This window comes from Asparagus officinalis, chromosome 8 (assembly GCF_001876935.1).
Source record: "Asparagus officinalis chromosome 8, Aspof.V1, whole genome shotgun sequence".
NCBI lineage: Eukaryota > Viridiplantae > Streptophyta > Magnoliopsida > Asparagales > Asparagaceae > Asparagus > Asparagus officinalis.
The window spans coordinates 28,591,563-28,611,483 of NC_033801.1; the positions used below are offsets into that span (position 1 = coordinate 28,591,563).

General features: G+C 35.5%; 1 protein-coding gene across 2 annotated transcripts; it reads right to left on the reverse strand.

Annotated features, from left to right (window-relative positions):
• LOC109820421 lies at positions 3,473-19,281 on the reverse strand. Of its 2 annotated transcripts, none has more exons than XM_020386561.1 (3): positions 18,944-19,281; positions 4,278-4,321; positions 3,473-3,880 (listed from the first exon to the last, which is right to left on the reverse strand). In XM_020386561.1, exons 1-3 carry the CDS (start codon positions 19,020-19,022, stop codon positions 3,695-3,697), a joined length of 309 nt encoding a protein of 102 aa, XP_020242150.1. In that variant the 5' UTR covers positions 19,023-19,281; the 3' UTR covers positions 3,473-3,694. The 2 variants fall into 2 exon arrangements, with proteins under 2 accessions (XP_020242150.1, XP_020242149.1); XM_020386560.1 differs by having other exon boundaries at positions 4,278-4,324; positions 18,944-19,279.

The following is a 19,921-nucleotide window of genomic DNA, read 5'->3' on the forward strand; positions in this document are numbered from 1 at the left end:
ATTTGGTAACGAGACTACTTTGAAAGATTTGAGAGGACCGCTCCCTAGTCGATCTGATCTGGAAGCACGTGTTATAGAAGAAAAGAGAAAGAATCAGATGCTTCAATAACGCTTAGATGAGCGGGAGCAACAACAACAAAGGATGTCTGAGTTGGAGTCACAAGTGAAAGCTATGCAAGAACTTTTTTTAGGCAATCACCTTCATTGACTCCTCAAACTCGAGAACGTGTGCAGGACTAGGTAATTATTTTTTATAAAATCTCTTATATACTTTTATGATTGACTACTTGCACTAAAAATATGATTTTTACTTAATAAGATAATATTTGCTTAATTGATATTTCTTAATTATGTGATTTTTTTTAAATTTTTCAGGCTATCCATGCAAGATTAGGAGGGGTAGCTCGAGTCTTCTTTTGATGATGATTAGAGATGAAAGAATGTGTCTTCCCCAAACTTTTATTTTAATTTGTTTTAGATAGTTTAATGTATTTTTCTTTGTAACAATTAGGATATTAACTCTTATTATTAGTATTGAATATTTGAGGATGGTGGAATTTTATTTTTTGATGTTATTAATGAATGGAAATTTTATTTTACCTCTTATTCATTATTGGGTATTTTTAATATATTTTTGTTGTGAATCTTAGTGTTAGGTTGAGAATAATATGATAGTTGCCTATGAATGAAAAATTTATTATCAATGTATATTAGAAATTTATAGTCTATAATGACGGTTTTATAAACCGTATTTTGTTCATCAACGAAGGGAAAGCACCGTCGTTGATGTGTTACTAATTACCCATTATGAGGACTTTTACGACGGTATCCAACCGTCATTAATTAGTCTTCAACGATGGAAAAATATCCCCGTAACTAATGGTAACGATGGGAAAATATCCACGTAACTAATGATAACGACGGGAAAATATCCTGTCACTGATGGTAATGATGGGAAAATATCCCCGTTACTGATGGTAACGACGGTGATAATTACTGTCATAAATATTAATGACGATAATATGTTCCGTCGTTATAGACTCTATGACGACGGGTAGTATATCACTTTGTGACCCTTTAGCGAAGAGGGCTTCAACGACTGGTGACGAAGAGATTTTTCTCCGTCATTAGCATACAATAACGAAGGTTTTCAGCTCTTTAACGAAGGGAAATCACTTCGTTAAAGATGTAATTTCTTGTAGTGTTCCTTGGTTGGTTTTTAGTTTGATCGTTCACTTTTATTTTTATATTATTTCCGCTGTAAATTTTGTATTCTAGTGAAAATCTGTAGCAAACATATTCACCTCACTCTAGGCTTGCATGTCAGTTCCAACAAAATTGAATTATCAAGAATTCGACCAAATCATTTTTCTCTCTAGGACAAGTATCGGACAGTTATGGCCCCACGTATATCAACAGAGTTGTCACTTGAAATTATTAAAATTTGAGATATAAAGATCAAGAATGCAATAAAGATGTTTCCCATCATAGCGGTCTTCATGCCATGAGGTTAATCTCTATTGATGGCCAACTCAACACACTTGTTCAAATTCTTTAAGAACATAACAGCACTAATTATAAGCTTAACATTGAGAAGTTTGAAGATTTGAGACTCAATCCTCACTCATCAATCATATCATGGTACATAAATGGCTTGTAAAGAATGAAAGAGAATGATATTGCCAGTGGCTTCCAACTTTCGTAGGATTTAAATATATTCCAACCTTAGCTGGGCGTCTTTACTTTACTTGCTCCCTAATCCTTTCTGATTTGAGCAGAAGTGAAACGAAAGAAGAAGCTGAAGTCAGCAAGCTAGGGAATTAACTTTACAGGAAAGACATCTTTTATCACGAGTATTTTTACTGCAAGATGGAAATAACTTGTGAGTCTGATGTCATTTCCACCAACCTCCCTTGACGGTGAATTTTCTATACGACTAAAGTTCGCTAAAACTCTCAAACTCAGGGTACCCATTATGTCCATTCTCCCTGAATGAAAATCTATAACATCAGATTATCCAAAAAAAATTGTTGAATGCGATTTATGTCCTAGGGATTATAACCAAATCAAAAATCAAGATATGCTTCATTAAGCTAAATTATGTATGAACTTTGAAGTGGACTCAATATCCTATCCTATGAAGACTAAAATTTACAATCCACTCTTCATGGACAAACAAAAGTCAGCACGTACGTCCCTCCGAAGCAGCAAATCGGTTGACAATCGCGAGACGGTAAAAAATATCACTGCTAGTAGCTCAACCAATGCCCAGTATGACTAAAGCAAATCCTCAAAATGTTTGGTCTCTTATCATCTTATGTTAATTAATGTATAACTTTATTCAACACCTACAACGATTTTCCGCAACAATCTAATGGAGTTCGATCCTCTGCAAACCAATTTAGGATGAGCGCCACAGAAGTTCTCTAAGCTTTGCTTCTAAGAGCAAAATGTCATGATATAAGCCAGTGACCACTTCACCCCAGAAAAAAAATAGGTTAGCATAATAGAAATAATCCATTTATATCGCCCTAACAACGTTGGATATTGTTCGAAGCTACAAAATCAGACAAGATGCATTGATCAAGGGCATGTCATGAAACATTTTAAAATCTTTATGACAGTGAAGTCCAAATTCCAAAACTATAGTCTCATGCTTGTAACAGGGGGAAAACAATCACTACTACAAAAGCTCATCATAGCATTGGATCAAATAGTTGCTAACAGGTTGTAGGCCTATTAGCAACGGTTTAGACCGTTTCTAAGACATTAGCAATAGTTAAAACCTTTGTAAATAGTCTGTTACTATTAAGAACATTGCAATTAGCTTATTGCAATGATCTACACCCTTTGCAAATAATATAACAACCTTTGCTATTAGATTATTTTTTTATAAAAAATAAAAAATCCACGTCAGCAAATCCCAACCGTTAATCAAAATAGAAATTACCGCTTGCCTAATAATTGGTTCCCCCGGTTTTATTTTACACCCAGAAATTTAGGTACCCACCTTTATTTTAATAGAAATATCTAATTTTGTTTTTCAATTTAATTGAGATATAATGGGCAACTGTCTCAAAGAGAAAGTAAGAGGTCAGGTTTCATAATAACCGTATCAATAAGGCCCAATAGCAACAGTTTAATTAATTAGCTGTTATTATAAGGGGCTTTTGTAGTAGTGAGCACAATATGTCTGCTTCAAAATCATAACGGCATGTGTTCCAGGATATGAAAGTGCAGATATTAATAAGAAAGGAACATCACTAACTACTGTAAAGTATTTTACAGGAGAGAGTACCGTCAAGTATGGACTGAAAACGTTTCTTGAAACATTAAGTACTATGGTTATCGGTCTTAGGTTCGACATGCTTTAATGTGATTAGCACTTCAATTTCTAAGATAACAATACAACAAAAATAATGATAAGTACTACATTGTGCTCATCAATTAGTGTGTAGGGGCCAGAGCTTCATTACCAATAAGAACATCATGCTTCATTACCAGGTTATCTAGTTAAGGTTATTTTCACAACTTAGATCGATGAGAATGAGACTTCTTAGCAAAATAGACTACTAATTATACAGCCACAAGTACTGAATACAAAATAAGATCTTACAACACTAAGAAATGTTCTCAAGTGGCAGATCACAGAATTTCAAGTACAAAAAGAGGCATTGGCAGAATGGAGCTTGATTTAAGGAGGAGACCCGTGCCTGGGATGAGCTGGAGGTGTTGCCCTTGGCACATACGGCATGAGAGGAGTTCCGTGCTCGATAGGGCCAGAGCTTATAGCCGCTTTTGAGTTCGGAGATGGATCAGAACGGGGATAGTCCTCCTTGTTAATACTGCCCACATCCCTGCAGGCATCATAGCTCCTTTCCTGCAAAAGAACCCATATCAAAATGCACTCTTTTGAGATTGACAGAAATGTTCTTAAGGATACCAAGATTTGTGTCCTTGACATAACAAATGGGAATTGATTGTTGTCACATAAGCTATTTTTTGTTCACTTGTGTATCTGAACAAGTGAAACTATTTTTTTAGATGGTTCTACTCTTGTTTTCCCTTGTTGTTACTATGACTATCAATAGCATAAGTATTTGCTTTAGAATAAATTTAGGATACCCAAGTAAACTAGTAGACAAAAACAGTGGTCTAGAATGAATATGTTACTGATATCAATGATCAAATTTAATCAATAAAAGATTTCCTTCATTAAATAAGAATTATGTTATAAGATAATTTTGTACGCAAGCAACTCCAGTGAAAATGCATACCTTTAGTTTCCTGTTGTTGATCACTGCAGCAGCTCCTCTACAGTCTGCTGTGATCACAACTTTCATGGTTAGTAAAGGCCGAGTCTGAATAAACAACGCAATCAAAATAAAAGACAGAAAATTATTTTAATTCTTAAAATAATAAAAATGGAAAAGATAAGTAAAGCAGTTTCAAGCATCAGGTGGCTCCACAGACTACGGCTTCTCATTCCTGTAACCCTTAAAGAATAAGTCTCTGTAAATTATATTGATGAATAACTAGCACAAAAATAATCGGGAGCCACGTAGCTATTCCTTTGTTTATAGGGGCTAATACGCCATTATAAAAAGGAATTACATTCTCATGTAATAAGCAACAAGATCTTCCCTAGCCATTTGAACTAGTGGAGAGGGAAAATCTCGCATAGATACAACACTTACATTCACATTTTGCCCATCATTGGCAGTAAAGTCCGCACATCGACTACCTTCCCTCCATATATGGGTAACTTTAGACCATTCCAAAGACATAGCCATTCCGTATTACCATTGGTTCACAGCAAGGATCAGTGTGAGACTAACCTTTCTCTTAAAGTCCCTGTTATTTACACCAAAACTCCAAAGTTGTGTGAAAGATGAGGGCTATTGTTTTGTATCTTAACATATCTCTGCAGGTTGAAGGTCCTTTTTATGGGCTGAAACCTAAACTGACATAGCAAGATTAACTTTTGAAAATCAGCGTTAAATTCGTGACCAGTGAGATTCGAACCTGGGTTGCCGTGATATCAATATACCATCTTAAAGTCCCACACCAAAACTTTGAGGTTATGGTGAGGGTTATTGTATTATATTCTAAAACATTCCAATGAGAGTTAAGTCTTCTTACAAGTTGAACCAAAAGGTTTATGCTAAAGGTCCTATAAGATCATAGTTGCCTTAAGCTTTTATGGCCTCTGGCATGACTTTGACTTGTGACTTGTGCTCCATGATTGAAGCATAGGGAAAGCTCTACCTATCACTTGACTTAAACATAATGTGGAAAAATATTAGCTAAATGTTTTAAGGGCTATTAAAATGTCCCTAGAAAGTCCTACCATCTATATAGCATATGATAACTCATCATTAAAAATTTAGCATTTTTTGGAGCCCAGATTGCCTTCTAAGTACAAGAAACAAACTTGATATACTATCTCATGTAACTTGAAATGCAAATAGCTTTACTTCGCTGTAAAACCAAAAGTTAAAGATCAATGGTACTAACTTTCCTTCTGATACGATAAACGTATTATACTGAGAAGAAAACTCCCCCTTGATGAAACCCCCCTTAACGCATTAGTGTAAATCATTTGCCCTTTGATAACTAGAACAATTTTATATCTGATCTACAAGTATCAATCATGACTGCTATAATTGATCCTGCTCTCCCTCCCTCCTTCAAAGCATAGGAGCCCTCGTCACTTGTTTCTCTCCAAGGAACTTGTGCTTATAATGTTGTTTAAACCATATGATACAAGATCGACTAGGAAGTATCTTACACCACAGCCAAGTAACTCACACTGGAAAGCCTAGATTTAACTAAGCAAAATATATTCCAAACACATCTGGATGATAGGAGTAAGTAAACATCAAGGCATGAAAAGTAATGCATTTCACCCAAAGTACCAAGATGAAAGCTTTAAGCTCTTTTGAAGGAAAACAAAAGCAGGTATACATCCTAAAGCTGAAAGCCAGAATATATACATGATGCAGAGGCAATTGCTGCCTTTTGAGATAAATCGGATCGCGCGAAGCTCAGACGATCCAAGAAAAGAGGGTGATCCAATCCAACGCCTATGCTCGGTCGATACCGGGAAAGTGCTTCAAGTGTAGTGAATCGGGCCATCGAACCAATGATTGTCGCGTGGCCGTATTAACATGATGGATCATGATGACGATCGAGTCAATGAGGATGTCTTTGGCGAGGAGGTGACTTATACCATAGTGGATGGGGATGTTGATGATAATGATGATTACCCTTCCCATTCTTTAGTGATTAGAAAGATAATGTTAGCCCCAAGAACTAAAGAGGACCCACAATGACACAACATATTTCATACTCGATCCACTATCTGGTTGAAGATTTCCAACGTGACCATTGATAGCGGCAATTGCGAGAACTTTGTTTCAGGAGATGTTGTGAAGCGCCTACATTTACCCACCGAGAAGCACCTACATCCTCCCACCGAGAAGCACCTACATACTTACAAGATCGGTTGGATTAAGTTAGTGGGAAATGTTAATGTTAATGAACAATGTCGAATTCCTTTCTCCATCGGCAAATAAAAAGACATCATTTCGTGCAATGTAGTTGCTATAATTGCCTATCATTTCCTACTAGGGAGACCGTGTCAATTTGGTCTCGATGTCATTCATAGGGGCAAAGAGAACACTTATACTTTTTGAAAAGATGGTATTCCAGTTGTAGTCGCACCTTACACAGTGAACTAGTTCTAGTGGTGGTGACATCGAAAAGTATATATTTTCTTGTTATTCAGGGTGCAGACTTTCAGGTTGTAGTGGAGGAAACTAAGACGGTATTTGCAGTAGTGTTCAACGTCTTCACGGATTCAGTTCCTCCTCTTATACAACCGTTACTTGAAGAGTTCATCGACATATTCCCAAAAGGGTTATCCGATGACTTGCCCCCTGAGCGCTTTAGTGTCGCATTTACCATGTTCCTGGTGCTAGTTTATCAAACCTCCCACACTACCACATGAATCCAAATGAGAGTGCTATATTATAGGAGGTCTTCGAGTTGTTGAAGAAAGGGCTAATTTAAGAAAGTTTGAGTCCGTGTGCGGCCCCAACATTAATCACCCCGAAGAAGGAGAGGAGTTGGCGAATGTGTGTTAATAGCCGGACAATCAACAAGATCACTAATAAATATAGATTTTCAATCCCTTAGCTCAATGATATGCTAGATATGCTCTAAGGATCACTGTCCTTTTCAAAGATAACTTGAGTGGCTACTGTTAAATTCGAATCAGGCCCAAAGATGAATGAAGGACAACATTGAAGATAAAAGAGTCTTTATGAGTGTCTTGTCATGTCATTTGGGCTATCTAATGGCCTAAGCACTTTTATGTGTTTGATGATACAGATCTTTCGTCCGTTCATCGACAAATAACGATATTCTTATCTATAGCAAGATATTGGAGGACCATGTCGATGACTTGTGGGATGTTTTAGCTGTCCTTCGTGAGAATTAGTTGTTCATCAATCGCCAGAAGTGCATTTTTCTGCCAGATCGACTTTTATTTGAGTTTCATAGTTGGTGCTAAGGGCATTCATGCTGACAAGAAGAAGATTCGTGCAATTCACGAGTGCCCTTCCCGGAAGACCATCATAGAGATCTGAAACTTTCATGGGTTGGCGATATTTAATCAACGTTTCATTCATCACTTCAGCATCATCATGACATCGATCACATAGGGCATGAAGGGAGGAAAATTAAATTGGGTCGAGGAGGCTGATCAAGTTTTCGTTGTTATCAAAGAGAAGTTGTCCAATGCTTTAGTCCTTGACTTACTTGATGTTGATAAAGTCTTCGAGGTGAAGTTTGATGCATTAGTGTTGTCCTATCGTAGGAGTGTCTTCCGGCAGTTTTCTACAATGAGAAGCTAAGTGAGTCCAGGAGGAAGTGGACATCATACTAGCTCTAGTTTTATACCATTGCCCGATCTGTTTGTTGCTGGCAGCGGTACCTTCCGTAGTGAATTCGTGTTTTCTACCGATTACGAGGCACTCAAATTCTTATACAACCAAAAAATCTTGAATTGTATGCATGAGCTTTGAGTTGCTTTTTGCAACAGTTTATGTTTTTTATGAAGCATAACTCAAGAAAGCTGAACAAAGTTGTTGATGATCTTAGCAGCTGTACCTCCTTATTAGTAACTATGAATAATTTTATTATTGGATTTGATTGTGTTGGCCTTCTTGTTTTGATGATGTTTAACAAACAATTTATTACTAATGTTGTTTGTCTAGTGTTTGTGCATTCCTATGTTTTGTAGACAAACAACGTTGTTGGAGGATGGATGGATTGCGCCATAACGACGATATCAAATGGAGGTTGGCGGATTAGTGGAGTGAAGCAATGCACATTTAAGTCAAGATCCAAGTTCAAGCTTCATCCGCAAGATTACCAAGATAGAGCTTCGTTGAAGATCAAGATCATTGCTTGGGTAATTTAGTTTTAGATTTTATATTATGTGTGTTATATACTCTAAGCTCAATATCTATACACACACATTTATTGATTTCTTTGTATATATATATAGTTATATACATATACAAAAGTTTTGGTTTCTATATATATATATATATATAGTTTTATATATATACATATACGTCTTTTGTTTTATAGTTTTCGAGTTTATATATGAAACAAATGCATAGAATTGGAAAATACTATTTTGTTTCATGCTTATATGTATATATATGATTTCATCTTTAACAAGCTTATATTTAATGAAATCATATTTAGTGTTTTGAATATATTGCATAGAATATGCAAATTTAGATTATAGACTTCATAACAACATGTTATATCTTTTATCAAGTCTATACAATCATTTCATAAGGTTTCAAAATGTTGTTTAAGTCAAAATATCAAAATATCAATTTTCAGGTTTTCATGTTTTGGACTATTTTGCAAAAAGATGATATTTCTCATTTGGGAAGTCTTTTTAGAAAACCAGTTTTTGTAGCATGTGTATTATCATGTCTCGGTCGACCGAAAGTTTTCATCGGTCGACCGCACCGGTCGACCGACGATTGTCCAGAGCTGGTTTTCGTGCTTTTGCGCTCCATCGGTCGACCGACTGAATTTTCGGTCGACCGACAATATGACCGTTGGACTTCTAACGGCTATTTCTGAGCTGTTTCTCTGGGGGCTATTTTGTCATTTGTTTTGGGGTTTTTGCTAAGATTTCTAGTGGGTATATATACCCCATTGCTGATGTCTTTTCAAGTTGATTAAGAGAGTTTTAAAACAAGTTTAAGAAAGTTTTAATCAAGGGTTTAAGTTTGTTTAAAGTGTGTTTATAAGCTTTTAAGCATTTGAGTGTTTTGAGTTTGTGAATTCAATTTCACAAGAGCAAGTGGAGATCATCCTTGGTGTTTGAGCATTCATTCTTCTCCCTCTCTCTTGTCATCTATAGAGAAGTTTCCTTAAACTCAATTCTAGCATTTTATAAGTTTTGTTCTTAATTTCATAAGCTAGATTTTATATTGAGTTTATATTGTTTTTCTCTCTTTGTTCACACACAACCTATTGAGCTTATTGTATTTACATTCATAGTGTAATTTGGGTTGTGGGGAGTTGTAACAAATTGAGAGTGAGCTACATTGTGTTCTCATCTATTGTAGAGAACAAATTTGTTGTATTTACTTTGTGAGTGTTGTAAGGTTTTCGGTGAGCTAGAAACCGAGTGTGTTGTGAAGTTTTCGGTGAACTAGAAAACCGAGTGTGAGGAGTGGACGTTGATCGGTGAACGTTGAAAACCGACATTGTGAGGGTGAGTGTGAACGTTGATCGGTGAGCGTTGAAAACCGACACTGTGAGGTGTAAACGTTATTCGAGTGAGCGTAGAAAACCCGGTTGTGTTAGTGGATTTCTCCCCGGGAGTGGGGAGCGGAGACGTAGGACGGAAGGTCCGAACTCCGTGATCATCTTTGTGTGTTTGTGATTGTCTTGGCGTCTCACTTGTGCTTATTGTTCATATCATTCTTGTCGCCATTATCTATTGTTCACATTGTCCACTATCTTGTTTATCTTGTTTATGTTTATATCACCCTTAGTTTATATATCCTTGCATATATATTTCATCATATAGGATATATCACTTTGTGTATATTGCATATTCTTGCCCATAATAGATTGTATACCTATCTTGCAAGAATATAGTTGTTAATTATTTTTAATTGGCATTTAATCGGATTAGATTAGCATAAGACCCTAATCACCCCCCCTCTAGGGTCTAACAATTGGTATCAGAGCTTGGTGCTCTTTGATTTAAGGTCTAACCGCCTTGAGTTAAAGATCCAAGTTATCTTATTTGTGCTAATCTTGTTTTGATTGCATTTGCATCTTGCTTGCATATTTTTACAAATTATGAATATGAATGATGCATCTTGTTTAGGCTATGATTCTAGTATTGCTCCTAAATTCAATGCTTTCCCTTATGCTCAATGGTGTTTTAGATTCAAAATATTTGTTCAATCTAAAAATATCGATTTATGGGAAATCATTGATTGTGCTTATATTGTGCCCACGTTGGAGAAATCCAAGTGGAGCAAACATGATAAAAAGATGTTTATTATGAACAAGCTTATGTTAGAATTTTTATTAAATGCATTTGATTCATTTATGTCTAACAAGCTTGATTCTTTTGATAGCGCTTATACATTATGGAAATTCATAGAAGCGCATCAAGGAGACTTGGAGGCGATCCGACAAGCTTTGGAGGATCCCGCTTCAAGTTCATGTGGAGCCTCATGCACACGGCCACTAGGCGATAGCCCTAGTGAGGTTTGCGAGTTCGAACCCGATAATGATTTATCTAGTGATGAACTTGCTTGTGCTAGTGAAAAATTATTGCATGCCTATAACAAATTGCAAAATGATTTTAATGATTTAAAAAGCAAGCATGATGTTTTAAAATCCGATCATGAGAAGCTAGTATCCAAATTTGATGTCATTGAAAATGAAAATACTATGCTTAAAGAAAGCAATGACTTATTAAATTTGGAAAATGAGAAATTATCATCATCCATTTCTAGCTTATCTCATGCTAAGATTGATGCCATGTTAGAAGTAGAGAACATAAAAAATAACACTGCTTCATTTATAAATGACTATTTATGTTCTACTTCTAAAAATGCATATGTGCCTAAAAATGAAGATTTGAATCTTATGAAAAATAGTATTTCATCTTTAGATTCAACTTTGAAAATATGCATTAATAACCATAAGAAGCTTATGAACATGTGTGCCAAGACCAAATCAAAATCATCCACTCATTATGCACACATGTATAGCAAAACTTACAAGTGTTCTATTTGCGGCCGTCAAGGTCATTTAGCTAAGTTTTGTTATGATGCACACAAACATAAGAATTCTAATATTCCTTGTGCCATCTAGCTAAATTTTGCTATGATGCACACAAACATAAAAATATCAATGCTCCTTGTGCATCTCATGTAGCTTCTTCATCACATGTACACACACATGCACCCATTATTCATCATAAGCATGCACAAAAGTTTAAGTGTGATCATTGTGGTCGTCTTGGTCATTTGGCCAAATATTGTTTTGATTTAAAAATTAAATCTCATTTGCCAAATGCTTCTAGTAGGCCACATGTTTTTAGATGTTCTTTATTTGCAAATGTTCCACGTGCACCTTTTAATGGTCAACATAAGCAAATGCTTCCTTTCCATTGTACATATTGCAATCGGAAGGGTCATTTGAGTAATTATTGCTATGACCGATCACGTGCACCATATATGTCCAAGAGAGTTCATAACCCTAGGACTTTGAGCTTTAATGATAGGGGTCATGTCCCTAAATCTTTTGGTACCAAGAGTTCTTGGGTACCAAAACAAATTTGATTTTCAAACTAAGAATTTTAATGTTTTTATCATTCTTTATCTTGGTTTTGAAAATTATGCTTTAAAATCTTTTTATATGAAAACAATTTATAATTGATAAAATCTTGTGTTTTCATGATTATTATTTTTGTGTTGATAAGAGGACTATGTTTATATAACCCTCCGGATTTGTTGGGTGTTTATTCCCAAATTATTGTTTACCGGGTGCTAAAAATATTTATATGGGTTGTTACTAGCTCAAGAGCTAGATATGGTTGCCTCTCTTAAAATTCTTGTGTCAAAGATTTTGTTTTGAATTGTTGCCTTTAATTCATTATATTTCACTTATATGATGATATTTACGTGTTTGTGCTTATGGATCATCTATTCGTGGTTTATAATGTATTCTATGATTTGTTTGATCAATTTCTTGATTGATCAAACATCGGTTTTGGATTTAAACTTTGATTTATGATTTCAATTGGTTGACTTGTTTTCATTTGAAAATTTTTTACATGATTCTCATGTTTCTCTTCTTTTGATTTCATAAATCTATCCTATTTATCGTAACATATCATTATGTGTTCTCATTATCTCTTGGATGTGAGTGATTTTTGGCATATTATTTATGCTTGCTCACATGTTTGCCATGATCTTTTATTGCTTATACTCTATATGGCATTTTGATAGGGGGAGCAATCCCTAGATCTTTTTATGTTTGATACTCACCCGTGCTTATTGATAGGGGGAGCTTTCGCTCTCTTATTCCTTTGTCCCCTTTTTGATGTTGTCAAAGGGGGAGAAATATTGTGAGTATATCTATCTTGTTTGTTTATATGCATGTGAGTTATTATCTTGTATATGCATGTGAATTATAAATTATATATTCATTTCCTTCATGCATATATCTCTTTTTGTAAATTGTTTGTCATCATCAAAAAGGGGGAGATTGTTGGCCTTCTTGTTTTGATGATGTTTAACAAACAATTTATTACTAATGTTGTTTGTCTAGTGTTTGTGCATTCCTATGTTTTGTAGACAAACAACGTTGTTGGAGGATGGATGGATTGCGCCATAACGACGATATCAAATGGAGGTTGGCGGATTAGTGGAGTGAAGCAATGCACATTTAAGTCAAGATCCAAGTTCAAGCTTCATCCGCAAGTGTACCAAGTCAAGCTTATTGAAGATCAAGATCATTGCTTGGGTAATTTAGTTTAGGAATTTATATTATGTGTGTTAGTACTTTAAGCTCAATCATATACACACATACACGCTTTGGTTTTGGTTTTGTATATATACAGTTATATATATACATATATGTTTTTGGTTTAATAGGTTTCGAGTTTATATATGAAACAAATAAATAAAATTGGAAAATACTATTTTGTTTCACGTTTATGTGCCTATATATGATTTCGTCTTTAACAAGTTATATTTAATGAAATCATATTTAGTGTTTTGAATATATTGCATAGAATATGCAAATTTATGAAAATATTGTATTTCTAGATTATAGACTTCATAACAACATGTTATATCTTTTATCAAGTCTATACAATCATTTCATAAGGTTTCAAAATGTTGTTTAAGTCAAAATATCAAAATATCAATTTTCAGGTTTTCATGTTTTGGACTATTTTGTAAAATGATGATATTTTTCATTTGGGAAGTCCTTTTTCGAAACCAGTCGTTGTAGCATGTTTATTATCATGTCTACAATCATTCCCCAAAGTTTTACATTTTTTGGATTTTTGTAGCATGTGTATTATCATGTCTACAATCATTCCCCAAAGTTTTACATTTTTTGGAATTTATTTGATATTTTTAAACAGCATTTTAAAATCAGGTTTTTTGAGTGTCAGTTTTCGGTCGACCGGATCGGTCGACCGAACCTGAGGTCAAAAGTTTCCTGGCCGACAGAAGCCTGTCGGTCGACCGGTCCGGTCGACCGATGAAAATTTTCGGTCGACCGACGAAATTTTCGGTCGACCGACGCCGTCCAGTTCAGCTTCCAACGGCTAGTTTTTTGACCGTTGCCTTGGGGCTGTTTTGTCTTTTGCTCTGGTTTCTTGGCTGAGTTGTGAGAGGGTATAAATACCCCATTGTCTTCAACTCTCAAGCTAACTAAGAAATGTTTTAAAAGAAAAGAAAAGTTTAAGCAAGGGTTTAGGGTTTTACTGTTTGTTTTGAGTTTGGGTTTCTGTTTACAAAGGAGGAAGTTTTCACTGTAGATTGAGGGATTCATTCTCAATCCTCTTCATCCTCTTCTTTGTGTTTATAGAGAAGTTTTCTAACTCTTTTCTCTAGCAATTTCATTATTGATTTTCATATTCTTATTATTGCTAGTTTGTTAATTGAGTTAGATTTTATTTTACTCATTGTCACACACACCCACATTGAGCTTATTGTATCTTTCATTGCATAGTATAGTTGGGTGGTGAGAGATTGTAACCTTGAGTTGTGCTACATTGTGTTCTCATCTATTGTAGAGAACAAATTTGTTGTATTTACTTTGTGAGTGTTGTAAGGTTTTCGGTGAGCTAGAAACCGAGTGTGTTGTGAAGTTTTCGGTGAACTAGAAAACCGAGTGTGAGGAGTGGACGTTGATCGGTGAACGTTGAAAACCGACATTGTGAGGGTGAGTGTGAACGTTGATCGGTGAGCGTTGAAAACCGACACTGTGAGGTGTAAACGTTATTCGGGTGAGCGTAGAAAACCCGGTTGTGATAGTGGATTTCTCCCCGGGAGTGGGGAGCGGAGACGTAGGACGGAAGGTCCGAACTCCGTGATCATATTGCTTGTTTGAGTGTGCTTTGGCGTTCTTTCATATTTATGTTCATATCTTATATCGCCATTGTCATTAGCTCATTATCTATATCATCCACTATCTAGTTTAGATTGTTTACCCTTGAGTTTATATATCCTTGCTCATATACTCATATATATTTCATCATATAGGATATATCACTTTGTGTATATTGCATATTCTTGCCCATTATAGATTGTATACCTATCTTGCAAGAATATAGTTGTTAATTATTTTTAATTGGCATTTAATCGGATTAGATTAGCATAAGACCCTAATCACCCCCCTCTAGGGTCCTACAGATTGCTTGAAAGATCTATATGTAGATGATAAGGACTTTCATGATGATTGGGTGGCTTGCATCGCGAATACACTAGGGCACCATAATTATTTAGGATGGGTTTCTTTTCTTTCAGAATAGGCTTTGTATTCCATATGGATCTTTGCCCGAGCAACTCATTCTAGAGCTCCATGGAGGTGGCCTAGTGGGACATTTAAGTTGTGATAAAATGATCGCATTAGTGGATGAGCAGTATTTTTGGCCACATTTGCGTACAGATGTTGACAAAGTTGTCAAGAAGTATTTGGCATGCCAAACCGCTAAGGAGTGGTCATAAAACATAGGTCTTTATACACATCTTCCTGTACCCAACGTCCCATGAGAAGACATTTCGATGGAATTTGTGCTTGGCCTTCCTCATTCACAGTCAAGGTTTTAAATATCGGATGTCGGGTTCATGTCGGATGGCTAAAATCCATATCGGATAGCGGAAATCGGGGATATATCGGGGGACATTGACTAAATATCGGATTGCCATATCGGATAGTGCGCATATGTATAATATCATGTCCTAAATGTAATCTAAACATTCATAAATTTAATATAAGCATACTTTATAAATTCTATAGACTAAACATATAAAAAGTAAATAATATATGGATTTGAGTTCATAAATTCTTTCTATCGGGTTCATAAGGAACCCTTAAACATGAGAACGGGTCAAACGGGTTTGGGTATTTATCACTAAACCCAAACCCGAACAAAAAACAGATCTTAAAAAAAAGTACCATATCGGTCGATTTTGCAAAGCTAAAAAATAGGCCGATATGCCCGATATGACCCTGATATTTCCGATTTGACCCTGAAAACCGATATACGAGTTGAAAACGTCCATGTCGTGTCGGTCAAGCCCTCAAACCGATATGTCGGCCGACATGTCGAATATGTCGGCCGATATTTAAAACCTTGTTCACAGTGGGGTATAGATTCCATCTTTGTAGTGGTGGACAGGTTCTCAAAGATGGCTCACTTTATTGCATGTAAGAAGACTAGCGATACGTCTAACATTGCTCATCTCTTTTTACGAGAGATTGTTTACATTGCGTGCCAAAGTCTATTACTTTTGATCCTAATTTCAAGTTTCTCAGCCACTTTTGGAGGACATTGTAAGGGTTATTTTGCACAGTGTTGCAGTTCAGCAGCTCGTTCCATCGACAGATTGATGAGCACACAGATGTGGTCAACTAGATATAAGGAAACTCGCTTTGTAGTATTTATGGAGACCGGCCTAAGTAGTGAGATCTATTTCTTACACTAGCGGAGTTTGCTTTCAATAGTGTTGTCAACCGTTCTCTAGAGAAGACTCCATTTGAGATTGTTTATCAGTGTAAACCCAACCATGCTGTGGACATGCTAAAATTGCATAAGGGTCAAGGGTAGGGTGTTGACATGACCGAGCACATCAAGGTAATTCAAGCTGAAGTGCAGAAGAAGCTTGAAGCATGGAATACTAAGTACAAGTTTGATGATGATCTGCATTGTCGTCAAAAACTGTTTGATCATAATAAACCTGCACAAAGAACGATTTCCTGTACGCCCATACAACAAGCTCGAGATGAAAAAGGTTGGCCCATGCCGCATACTACGACGACTCAATGATAATGTCTACATTGTGAAGTTATTTAGTGTTTTTTGGCCAATATTTCTCCTACCTTCAATGTTGCTGACTTGACGGAGTTCCATCCCAAAGTGACACTTCCATCCTGACGTGCCACTTTATCTCCAGCCAAAATCGGGGTAAGATGTGGAGGTAATTGCTAATGCTTTTTGGGCGAAGAATCAAATCGTGCGAAGCTTGGACAATCCAAGAAAAGAGAGTGATTTTTAGCCAGATTTCGACGTGCAACTTCAATGGACTGTAACTTTTGACTCTCTTCATAGAATTGCTATTATTATATGTTTTTGTAAAGTCGGTAAGTGCTCTACAAGTCAGACAATTTGTCGTTCTAACCAAGTTTTAGGGTCAAAGGAAATCGTCTTCAGGTTCAAACTGCACGTCAAAGAGTTTTGGTCTAATCTAGTTTCTAGATCTTATGAAACATCTTTTATTTTTAGGAGATCTATTTGCTTTAAGAAAGATGATTTTAGTACTTTTGCATTGTTTTATACCATATACAAGGGGAACGAATTTGTGAGACTCTTCACATTGATTATTAGTATTTCAGAAAGTTTTCTATTCTTGGGCCTTTCTAGGGTTTGTATCGTTTTCCTCATACGAGAATGAGTAGTTATCTTCTTCGGTTATGCTTCTGCTATATCAATACAACATCACAATCAATCAGATAAAGAGCCTCGCTAAACCTAATTACTCATCTCAATTGTAGAAATTATGCCAAATTTCTCCATAAAATAAAATGAGCTAAATTGAGAGAGTCTGAGGCTGCTCCGGTGGTTAAGTACCACTATGTTAGTACCAGAACCCATACTATCAAAAAATGCATTTTTTTCTTCTAAACTACATAACACTATAATAACTAACAAGGTGTGCAAGTATCTGGCATCCACTCTGGGATATACAAGTCACTGGACAACTAACGTCTTCACTATTCGTTAACATCCCTTCCACTACGCCAAAATTTCAGAGTTGTGAGAGTTAAAAGTTACAATTTCCTATTCTAACATGCTCCATAAGTTGAGCGCCCTTTCCACAGGCCGAAAAACTAGACTAATGCAATGTTATTTTTCTTTAAATTCTCTTTAAATTGTAAGTAACAAGAATTGAACTGGCTACGTACGCGGATACAACAATCCTTAAGCATGCACGGGAGTGACAATGCAGGAAATCTGAAAATACATGCATAGGGAATAACCCTTGTTAGCTCTGTTGAGAGATTCAACTGCCTATTGTTTGACTCCAAAAGCCTCTTCATACAGACAATGGAAAAGTCATATTTGATTTACACTATTAGAACCCCATCAATTCACTCTAACTTCAGTAAAATCTTCTTCATGTCATCAACTTCTCTTCTTGTTTACATCACAACAATCAACTTATTATAGCTGGTGCAATTCCTTCCTCCCTCCGTTATGGTAACCAACAGAGATCAAGACAAAACGTCAAACAGTCAGCGGACTAATGTTTACCCACATAATAATAGATGCGCAAATAACATCATTCTAACTGAAGGAATTGTGTCCTTTAATTGAATGTGCAATTACTAATTATAAAATGGGACATTTAATGGAGATTTACAATCCGGTTATTTTAGGTAATCATAGTGCTTTTGTAGAAGCCAACTATGATTTATGGACTTTATGTTATAAAGTTCATTGCTATTATAATTGGGTCCTACGAGGTCACACCCTAAGAGTTTATGGACTGGATATATTGGGAGAATTATAATATAAAGTTATATAAGATATAACTTCGAAATAGAGTTTATTAATAATAAGGAGTTATTGTTAAATAAAGGATAAATTTATTTATAAATGTTATAAAAGATAATATTTAATTATAGAATTAAATATGACTTTAATTAGTGGATTATATTTAATTATAGAATTAAATATGACTTTAATTTGTGGATTATAAATAAGAGTGGTTTTTCTTTTAAAAAATCCAATCCAATTCCACTTTCTCTATATACGTGAAAGTGTTACTACTTTCTCTCCTATCATCTTCAACCTAGCAGTTGATTTCTAAGGATCCAGATCTTTGCTCGGGTGGATCAACTAGAGGAGTTTTCAAGTGAGACTCTCAATCTCTCCATTAGAGAAGGCTTTGAACACGCATCAAGAGGTAATTGTTTTTCCTAATTCTTAATCCAATTGATTTATGCAATAGATCATTCGTTTAGATGTTAAGAAAACGTTTCCTGCATTTCCGCTTAGAGCATCTAAAATCCTATACTAACAACTTAAGACTCCACGTTAAAAAAAAAGGTAAATATAAGGATAGAGTAAAACCTGCAATGCTGTTGCTCTTGCTGACGATGAGTGCTGAAACAGTGAAAGAGAGCAGAATCAAGAACCCAAAAGACCTCATTGATCACTATCTTTCCCTTTCCCCCCCACTTGGGTTTGATTAGTTCAAAGCCTATCAAGAGGAGGAAGAAGAGGGCTTAGTTATGTTTAGTCACAAAAATAGCTGGAGATTTGAAAGCTAAGGAAATGGGTTCTTCCATTTTCTTATTTAGTTGAGAGTAAAGAGTGAGGAGAAAGTGGCGAGAAGTGCAAGAGAATTGAATGCGAAAGGGGAATCGAGGAGATTGATTTCGAACTGAAGGGTGGGGAATAGTATAAATAAAAAAAACAAGAAATTTATTCTGCTTTTGCTTTTTTTTGGGTTTCTATTTCGTGATATGTGCATGCAGTAACTCAGCAGCATTTACTATCGTGTTTTTAATTAAACAAACAGTCCATTAATAAAGCAAATATCGTTTTATCAATCAAAAGGGGAAAATAGCGGGGAAAATTAATCTTATAAATTATTTGCAATTGGTGATTTTTAAGATCACTAAAGTCTAAAGAAATGTGGGTTTATTCAATGTTGGATCCATGATTTCTGAAAAGTGGCATCACTTTATATTTTTGTTAGGTGGTGTTATTATGTAATTAATAATTTTAAAGTTTACAGCTATTTGTATCTTGTTTTCATATTTAAAAAAAAAATACATTCTCACATCACTAGTAATATTGTCAAATACAACTTTTTTAATTAGTTGATACCCAATCAGTGAGATGATTTGAGATTTTAGTGGGATATATATAACTTTAAATTCTTAGCAATGTGTTTTTTCAATAGGGGCGGGTTTACAAAATGGTTATGTATTAATGTAGTTTGTGGACGTTGTAGAGCGGGAGCAAAATGGGGACACTTGACCCCACTTTATGTGGATACGCCTAAGAATCATTTATTCATGATAAATAATTAGGTTAATTCTA